Source organism: Hyla sarda, chromosome 11, assembly GCF_029499605.1.
Source record: "Hyla sarda isolate aHylSar1 chromosome 11, aHylSar1.hap1, whole genome shotgun sequence".
NCBI classification, from domain to species: Eukaryota; Metazoa; Chordata; class Amphibia; order Anura; family Hylidae; genus Hyla; species Hyla sarda.
The window spans coordinates 41,055,146-41,065,412 of NC_079199.1; the positions used below are offsets into that span (position 1 = coordinate 41,055,146).

The window sequence follows — 10,267 nt, forward strand, 5'->3', positions numbered from 1 at the left end:
GAAAGAAGCCCCCACCTTCCTGGAAGACACAGACCATGTGGTCTTTGCCCTGCTCTGATAAGTCATGCTTCCTTTACCTGGAAGATGTGTGCAGCCTCAGCCAATCAGACACTGAATTTCTCTGCTCACAGAGCAGGAGCATGGAGGCTGCTCTCAGAGAGGGAGCTGGAGGACAGTGAGAACAGAACTGCAATGGCTGCTGGGAAATGTAGTATCCATGTTGAAGTGCAGGGAAGAATATCAAGCAGCCAGAGAAGACAAAAAGTTAGTGTGGTGGCTTTGCAGTTCTTTTTTAAATGTACTTCCCTGGAGTACCCCTTTAATAAGGATTTATGAAACACCAAATCCACCTGGTGTTTTTTTCTTTGGTGTTTTTATTTTTGGGCTCAGAGGCAGTTTTCCAAAATCACAGCAAGTGGTTTCCTATAATATTAGATATGGAATTATAATTTATGACTGTTCACACTGCTTAGCTGGTGCACACACAAGAATCGATTTGTACCCATGTGGTTAGTATGGGGCCCCATGTGGCTTTAATTAGGTTTTACCTATAGGCTGGAGGGGACTTCACAGGGAGGAGGAAACCAGATCAGGGGAGGCTCCCATAACCCCCTTTCTTGCACAGGGTAGTCAGGTCGATGAACAATCATTGGCCTCTTTTTACCTCAAATGGGAGAATGTGATGTACAGCCAACACACAGAGAGAATCCCATGGTAACAATTGTTATAGGGCCAGGATTATCTTCAATAGTTTCATTATAGTTCCTAATTTCCTTTTTTTAAAGGAGATATCCAGTGCTCAAAAACGTATCACTTATCCTAAGGATAGGGGATAAGTTTTAGATCACCGGGGGGTCCGACCGCTGGGGCCCCCCGCAATCTCCTGTACGGGACCTTCGGCAATCTCCGGCTCTGCCATAGCGATGTATTGAGGGGGCATGTCGGGCACCGCTTTGTGCGGTGGTCGACACCCGCTATCTGGCCAGCGAGCCGGGGCATCGTACAGCAGATCGCGGGGGGCCCCAGCGGTCGGACCCACCTGCAATCTGAAACTTATCCCCTATCCTTAGGATAGGGAATAAGTTTTTCAGCACTGGATATCTCCTTTTAATATATTTATTAATGACCTTGTAGAGGGGTTGAATAGTAAAGTAGCAATCTTTGCAGATGATACTAAACTCTATAAAGCGGTAAACACAATAGAGGACAGTGCACTGTTACAAATGGATCTGGATAGGTTGGAGGTTTAGGCTGGGAAATGGCAGATGAGGTTCAACACTGATAAATGTAAGGTAATGCACATGGGGAGGAAAAATCCGGGCTGGGATTATGTATTAAATGGGAGCACACTTGGGACAACTGACGTGGAAAAGGACTTGGCAGTCTTAGTTAATAGTAAATTTAGCTGTAGTGACTAGTGTCGGGCAGCTGCTGCCAAGGCAAATAAAATCATGGGGTGCATCAATAGGGGCATAGATGCCCACGACAAGGAAATAATTTTACCGCTGTACAAATCACTAGTCAGACCACACATTGAATACTGTGTACAGTACTGGGCACCAGTGTACAAGAAAGATACAGTGGAGCTGGAGAGGGTTCAAAGACGGGCAACCAGAGTAATACGGGGAATGGGAGGACTACAGTACCCAGAAAGATTATCAGAATTAGGGTTATTTAGTTTAGAAAAAAGAAGGCTTAGGGGAGACCTAATAACTATGTATAAATATATCAGGGGACCGTACAGAGATCTCTCCAATGATCTATTTATACCCAGGACTGTATCTATAACAAGGGGGATCCTCTACGTTTAGAGGAAAGAAGGTTTCTACACCAGCACAGACGGGGGTTCTTTACTGTAAGAGCAGTGAGACTGCGGAATTCTCTACCAGAGCAGGTGGTCATGGTTAACTCGATAAAATAATTGAAAAGGGGTCTGGATGCATTTTTGGAGAATGATAACATTTCATGTTATGAATTCTAGATCTATAGGGACAGAAGGTTGATCCAGGGATTTATTCTGGCGATTTTGTGCCTCTATGCGCAGTTTCTCTCAGTGCTCACCATGTGTGTCTTTTGCTATTGGTCTACGTGGGGGGGGGGGGATGTTTAGCTTGAGCTATTGTGATGGCAACATCAGTGACCTACAGGCTATGGTGCTGAGTACAGTGAGAAACATTGGCACTGTGCAGGGGCAGGTTAGCAGGAAAACTGCAGCATTGACATCACATCTGCTCCTTGTGTCACAGTCTCACACCCGGTGGTCTCCAGGTCTCCATTCCAAGTCTGCTTGTAGCCAGCTGCCACTGCCAGTAATTGTAAAGTAGCTAAGTAGCCAGACCTGCAGGTATACTAAGGGGGAAATTTATCAAAAACTGTCCAGAGGAAAAGTTGACCCATAGCAACCAATCAGATGGCTTCTTTCATTTTTAGAGACCTTTTCAAAAATGTATGAAGCGATCTGATTGGTTGCTATGGGCAACTCAGTAACTTTTCCTCTGGACAGGATTTGATAAATCTCCCCCTAAGTGTTAGACTCAGTATCATACTGTTCCAATGATAAATTATATGGAGCATTAATTGGTGTTAACATAAAAACAGATTAGAAATAGCAACAATCAAATCAGGTAATGTCAGCTTGCTTCTTCTATTAACCTCTTAAGAACACAGCCGATTTTGGCCTTAAAGGGGTACTCCGATGAAAACCTTTTTTCTTTTAAATCAACTGGCTCCGGAAAGTTAAACAGATTTGTAAATTACTTCTATTAAAAAATCTTAATCCTTCCTGTACTTATTAGCTGCTGAATACTACAGAGGAAATTCTTTTCTTTTTGGAATGCTCTCTGATGACATCACGAGCACAGTGCTCTCTGCTGACATTATTATAATAATAAGTCTTTATTTATTTATAGTTGTCCTTAGTGGGATTTGAACCCAAGGCCCCAGGACTGCAAGGCAGCAGTGCTAACGGCTGAGCCACCATGCTGCCCTTAGCATACATCTGCTATGCCCAGTTGCTAAAATGGACAAAGATGTCAGCAGAGAGCACTGTGCTCGTGATGTCATCAGTGTTCCAAAAAGAAAGGAATTTCCTCTGCAGCATTTAGCAGCTAATAAGTACTGGAAGGATTAAGATTTTTTTAATAGAAGTAATTTACAAATATGTTTAACTTTCTGGCACCAGTTGATATAAAAGAAAAAAGGTTTTCACCGGAATACCCCTTTAACCCCTTAAGGACTCAGCCAATTTTGGCCTTAAGGACTCAGACAATTTAATCATAACTCTTTTATATTTTCATCCACAGACTAGTGTGAGGGCTTGTTTTTTGCGTGACCAGTTGTCCTTTGTAATGACATAACTCATTATATAATAAAATGTATGGCGCAACCAAAAAACACTATTTTTGTGGGGAAATTAAAAAGAAAAACGCAATTTTGCTAATTTGGACACCCTCATTCTGCTGTGGGACTCATTAGTGTCCCAGGAGGTATGGGACCCCTCGAGGTGGGATTTTCAAAGGCAGATTTTTTTTTAAAGAAGTATATTAGAAAAATTATTGTTTTGCCAAGATATACAAAGATACACGGATATATAGAGATACAACATATAAAAAGTTTTTATTTCTGACAGTGTCCATTTAAGAACCATACTGTAACTCTTTTATTTTTCCATCCACAGACCCATAAGAGCACTTGTTTTTTGTGTGACCAATTGTACATTGTAATAACATCTTTCACCATAAAAAGTAAGGCCCAAGGAAAAAAAATTTTGTGGCGGAAATTTACAACTCTATAGCTGACACTCTGTATTAGACCACTCTATAGCAGGCACTCTGTATGGGGCACTCTATAGCTGACATGCTGTACGGGGGCACTCTATAGCTGACAGTCTGTTTGGTGCACTCTATAGCTGACACTGTATAGGGAACTTTGTAGGATGCACTTTATAGCTGACACTATATATGGGGCAACTTTATTGTTGGCACTTATATATAGGGCACTTTATAGCAGGCACTGTGTATGAGGTGCTCTGTGGCTAGCACTTTGTATAGGGGGCTATATAGCTGTCACTATGTATAGGTGCTCTATAGCTGAAACTGTTTATGGGGGCACTCTATAGCTGGCACTGTGTATGTGGGTGCTCTGTAGAAGGGCACTCCATAGCCGGCACTGTGTATGAGCACACTATATCTGACACTGTGTATGAGGCACTTTTGTAGCTGACATTGTGTATGAGGGGGGCTCTATTTCTGGAACTGTGTATGAGAGCACTCTGTGGGGGGCAATCTGTGTTTGGGAGCGCTCTATAATTGACACTGTGTAGGGGGCACTCTATAGCTGGGATTGTGTAGGAGGCCCTCTATAGCTGGGACTGTGTAGGGGGCACTCTATAGCTGGGACTGTGTAGGGGGCACTCTATCGCTGGGACTGTGTAGGAGGCACTCTATAGCTGGGGCTGTGTAGGAGGCACTCTATAGCTGGGGCTGTGTAGGGGGCACTCTATAGCTGGGGCTGTGTAGGAGGCACTCTATAGCTGGGGCTGTGTAGGGGGCACTCTATAGCTGGGACTGTGTAGGGGGCACTCTATAGGTGGGACTGTGTAGGGGGCACTCTATAGCTGGGACTGTGTAGGGGGCACTCTATAGCTGGGACTGTGTAGGGGGCACTCTATAGCTGGGACTGTGTAGGAGGCACTCTATAGCTGGGACTGTGTAGGAGGCACTCTATAGCTGGGACTGTGTAGGAGGCACTCTATAGCTGGGACTGTGTAGGAGGCACTATATAGCTGGGACTGTGTAGGAGGTACTCTATAGCTGGGACTGTGTAGGAGGCACTCTATAGCTGGGACTGTGTAGGAGGCACTCTATAGCTGGGACTGTGTAGGAGGTACTCTATAGCTGGGACTGTGTAGGAGGCACTCTATAGCTGGGACTGTGTTAGAGGCATTTTATATCTGGCACTGTGTAGGGGGGTACTCTATAGCTGGCACTGTGTAGGGGGCACTCTATAGCTGGCACTGTGTAGGAGGCACTCTATAGCTGAGACTGTGTAGGAGGCACTCTATAGCTGGGACTGTGTAGGAGGCACTCTATAGCTAGGACTGTGTAGGAGGCACTCTATAGCTAGGACTGTGTAGGGGGCACTCTATAGCTGGGGCTGTGTAGGGGCACTCTATAGCTGGGACTGTGTAGGAGGCACTCTATAGCTGGGACTGTGTAGGAGGCACTCTATAGCTGGGACTGTGTAGGGGGCACTCTATAGCTGGGACTATGTAGGAGGCACTCTATAGCTGGGACTGTGTAGGAGTCACTCTACAGCTGGGACTGTGTTAGAGGCATTTTATATCTGGCACTGTGTAGGGGGGGAACTCTATAGCTGGGACTGTGTAGGAGGCACTCTATAGCTGGGACTGTGTAGGAGGCACTCTATAGCTGGGACTGTGCAGGAGGCACTCTATAGCTGGGACTGTGTAGGAGGCACTCTATAGCTGGGACTGTGGAGGAGGCACTCTATAGCTGGGACTGTGGAGGAGGCACTCTATAGCTGGCACTGTGTAGGGGGCACTCTATAGCTGGGACTGTGTAGGAGGCACTCTATAGCTGGCACTGTGTAGGAGGCACTCTATAGCTGGCACTGTGTAGGAGGCACTCTATAGCTGGCACTGTGTAGGAGGCACTCTATAGCTGGCACTGTGTAGGAGGCACTCTATAGCTGGCACTGTGTAGGAGGCACTCTATAGCTGGCACTGTGTAGGAGGCACTCTATAGCTGGCACTGTGTAGGGGGGTACTCTATAGCTGGCACTGTGTAGGAGGCACTCTATGGCTGGCACTGTGTAGGAGGCACTCTATAGCTGGGACTGTGTAGGAGGCACTCTATAGCTGGTACATTCAGGCAGTGTCTAGGCGGGCAGCCCCTCTGTATACCGCACTATACATGACTATATCAGGTGCCGGCAGTATACCTCCTCCTGACTCTCCTCCCGTACAGCCTCCAGGGACGTGCAGTCTGAGTTGGACGCTTTACCTCACCGGTAAATCAGTGCGCGTCCCTCAGCTGGCAGACGACTACCTCCCGGCACTTACCCACTTCCATGAAGTGATTCAAGACCACTGACACCGCCTTGCAGTCCGGCACTGACAGAACCGACATCATCCTATGTCCTCCGGGCGCCCAAAAATCAGGGCCTACTACCTCGCAAGCATACAGGGTTACTATGGAAACCAGACGCCTCCATAAACATACACCCCTGCTGGAAGGCAGTGGAGCTATCTGGCAGCAAGTAATGTGAATAGAAGTAGACAGTACCAATTATTTTTAAGGGGTGAAGCACGCCTTCCCTTACATTTTTTTTTTTTAATCAATAATTTAGTTGGACAAATATGTCTAAATTGCTTCCAAACTAATCCTATGAATAATGCAAGATTGCCCCCTAAACACTGCTATACTTTGCTGGACTGGCATAGAGAAGATGCTCACAACTTGGTCACATGGTTAATCTAGACCAGTGTTTGCTAACTAAGGTGCATCCAGCTGTTGCAAAAGTACAACTCCCAGCATGCCCGGACAGCCAAATGCTGTCCGGGCATGCTGGAAGTTGTAGTTTTGCAACAGCTGGAGGCACCCTGGTTGGGAAACACTGATGTAGCCTATGATGGGAGTGCTGGCACTTGTACTTTCACATTCATTGTGCTTGTAGGTTATGAGGGGACTTTTAGTACATACAATAGCTCGTTGTTCCAGTGTGTATTTATTCTTTCATGTTCCCAGCTGCTTCTGCTGCATTCACTTATACTGCCCTGGCATCATATCCTTAGGTTACCACCTTCAACACTGCATAGTTGCAAATTTGCCAGGACTGGCCTGGATTTTTAAAGAAACCCTGGCAAACCTCACATAGTGGGCAGGGACGGTTTTAGGCTTAGCGTGGCCCTGGGCAAAATCAAAAGAGGGGCCCCAATAGTCGTAATAGTGCACTAACCAGATTTGCATATTTTTATTTACTTTTATATACCATAAAAAATAAAAAGCAATTGAAAAGTCCCATCAAAACAAAAGTGGTACCGATAAAAACTACAAATCACAGTACAAAAAAATGACCCTCATACATCCCCATATACAGAAAAATAAAAGAGTTATAGGGATCAGAATAGTACAATTTTATATTTTTGTGTAGTTCCCCTCACACTAGGTTGGCAGTATAGTTTCCCCACATTAGGTTGGTAGTCTAGTTCCCCCACATTAGGTTGGTAGTCTAGTCCCCCCACATTAGGTTGGTAGTATAGTTCCCCCCACATTAGGTTGGCAGTATAGTTCCCCCACATTAGGTTGGTAGTATAGTTTCCCCACATTAGGTGCAGTATAGTTCCCACACATTAGGTTGGCAGTATAGTTTCCCCACATTAGGTAGGCAGTATAGTTCCCCCACATTAGGTTGGCAGTATAGTTCCCCCCACATTAGGTTGTAGTTCCCCCACATTAGGTAGACAGTATAGTTTCCCCACATTAGGTGCAGTATAGTTCCCACACATTAGGTTGGCAGTATAGTTTCCCCACATTAGGTAGGCAGTATAGTTCCCCCACATTAGGTTGGCAGTATAGTTCCCCCCACATTAGGTTGGCAGTATAGTTCCCCCCACATTAGGTTGTAGTTCCCCCACATTAGGTTGTAGTTCCCCCACATTAGGTTGTAGTTCCCCCACATTAGGTTGGCAGTATAGTTCCCCCACATTAGGTTGTAGTTCACACACATTAGGTTGGCAGTATAGTTCACACACATTAGGTCCCCCTCTCCCCCTGCTTTTTCTATTTTTCATATTTCCTTACCTGGCCGCACTCGGCAGGCTCAGGTAATGCAGCGGGTCTTGTGGGCTGTGTGGATAATATGATGAGTGACGTCTCCTGGGGCTCCTCTGCGCGGTGTCAAGGACGTCACTCATCATTTCCTGCAGCCGGACTGCTTAACTTAAGCAGCCGGCACTGCAGGAAATGAGGAGTGACGTCCATGATGCCGTGCAGAGGAGCCCCAGGAGACGTCACTCATCATATTATCCACACAGCCCAGAAGACCCGCCACATTACCTGAGCCTGCCGAGTGCGGCCAGGTAAGGAAATATGAAAAATAGAAAAAGCAGGAGAAGTGTCCGGGCCCGCAGGACCCACCGCTGGTAACTGTTTTAAAGTGGCCGCGGCCGGGCTGCTGATGTTTAACAAGAAGTCGGCACTACGGCCACTTTAAAAGCAGCCGTCAGGGGGCCCCCTGGGGGATGGGGGCCCTAGGCAATTGCCTGGTTTGCCCCGCCCTAACACTGGCCCTGATAGTGGGATCAAAAAGGTTCTTACCTGTTCACCCGAATCGGTTGTTGAAATGGCATACTGTACAAAGAACAAGAAAGAAGAGGAATCCCCAACCTGGTTCCCCTGAATTTGATTGTAACCACATCCTTAGGACACGCTTAGGGCCCATGCACACTAAGGCTAAGTTCGCACTACGGAATTTCCAGCCGGAATTCCGTTTTCAAATTCTGCTCAGATGTTCTGGTGCAGCAATGAGTCCACACTACAGCAGCAATGAGTCCACACCTCCCCCAGCCAAAAGAATGATCTGGGTCAGGAAGGCAGACCTGAGAAGGAGACCCCTGGATGACTGCCGGAGGTAGGTGAAGGGACCTCCGTCCGCCATCTTAATTGATCAGATCCGATCAGTCATTACAATTGCCGCAGATTCCGTAATCTGTATTGATCTCGGCATCTGAGGGGTCAATGGCAGACATCAGCGATTGCTGATGTCCACCATTACCGATGGGTCCCTGGCTGCTGATAGCAGCTGGGACCTGCCGTACATGATGCGAGCATCGCTCTGGGCATTAAGTACCAGGACAACAGGACATACATTTATGTCGAAAGTCATTAAGGGGTTAAAAATCTTAATCCTTCCAGTACATATCAGCTGCTGTATGCCTCTGGAAGTTGTTTAGTTATTTCCACTTTGACCACAGTGCTCTCTGCTGACACCTCTGTCTGTATCAGGAACTGTCTAGAGCAGGAGCAAATCCGCATAGCAAACCTCTCCTGCTCCGGACAGTTCCTGACATGGGCAGAGGTGTCAGCAGAGAGCACTGTGGGTCACAATGGAAAGAACTACACAACTTCCTCTGTAGTATACAGCAGCTGATAATTACTGGAAGTACTAAGATTTTAAATAGAAGTAATTGACAAATCTGTTTAATTTTCTGACACCAGAGTACCCCTTTAATACAGTCTACAAAACAGTATTGACACATTTGTTCAGTAAAATTGTTTGGTGACTGAGTAAAATAAGGTAATATGACAAAATACTGATATTACATCTGCATTCCACTGATTTTTAATGATGAACATCTAAACAACCCACAGTGTGGTTCATTTTATATGGAAGGCAAAAAAAAAAAAAAAAAACTTTAGCCGTTCCGCAGTTTTAATTAACAAATGCATCCCAAGGCTTGTACAGAGTCACTATCCTGAGGGGGAGAAGACATCATTGTGTAGGTACCAGAAAAACATTATAATTGCATTTGTTTTGCCTAAGCTACAGCATTAATAATGTATTGCAATCCTCCCATAACCTTACATGAGGTCGGTATTTGGGGAACATTTGGGACTGTAATAAAGCCCTTTTGCAACTATGTATTATTGATTGCAGACATCATGGATAGTTAGGGTTAATAGTTTGCATGTGAATAGAAGCACAGCAGCATATATGAGGACATCTTTACAATGGTGCAGTCGTTTGCACAGATAATGCAAACATTTTTAGAGCTTAACCCCTTAAGGACCCGGGCTTTTTTCGTTTTTTCATTTTCAATTTTTCCTCCTTAACTTAAAAAAATCATAACTCTTAAAAATTTTCACCTAAAATTCTATATGATGGCTTATTTTTTGTGTCACTAATTCTACTTTGTAATGACATTAGTCATTTTACCAAAAAATGTACGGTGAAACGGGAAAAAAAAAATCAATGTGCGACAAAATTGATGAAAAAACACCATTTTGTAAGTTTTGGGGGCTTCCGTTTTTACGCAGTACATTTTTTCGGCAAAAATGACACCTTATTTTTATTCTGTAGGTCCTTACAGTTAAAATGATACCCTAGCTGTTTGGGTTTAATTTTGTATCACTTCCGAAAAAAATCATGAATACAAGCAGGAAAATTTATACATTTAAAATGGTCATTTTCTGACCCCTATAACTTTTTTATTTTTCTGTGTTCAGGGCGCTATGAGGGCTCATAT

General features: G+C 45.1%; 1 protein-coding gene across 3 annotated transcripts in view; it reads right to left on the reverse strand.

Moving 5' to 3' along the window:
• Positions 1 to 6,771, reverse strand: part of LOC130295512 (titin homolog) — a 79,779-nt gene extending 73,008 nt beyond the window's left edge. For 2 of the 3 annotated variants that reach the window (XR_008848861.1, XM_056546346.1), the window contains exon 1: positions 6,083 to 6,280. Coding sequence is in view for 1 of the 3 variants with exons in the window: in XM_056546346.1 (XP_056402321.1) it covers positions 6,083 to 6,152 (70 nt within the window). In the remaining 2 variants the exon portion in view is untranslated. Of the gene's footprint in view, positions 1 to 6,082; positions 6,281 to 6,722 lie in introns of those variants that run through there. The other variant, XM_056546347.1, reaches the window with a different exon arrangement.
• Between the last annotated feature and the right edge of the window lie 3,496 nt (positions 6,772 to 10,267).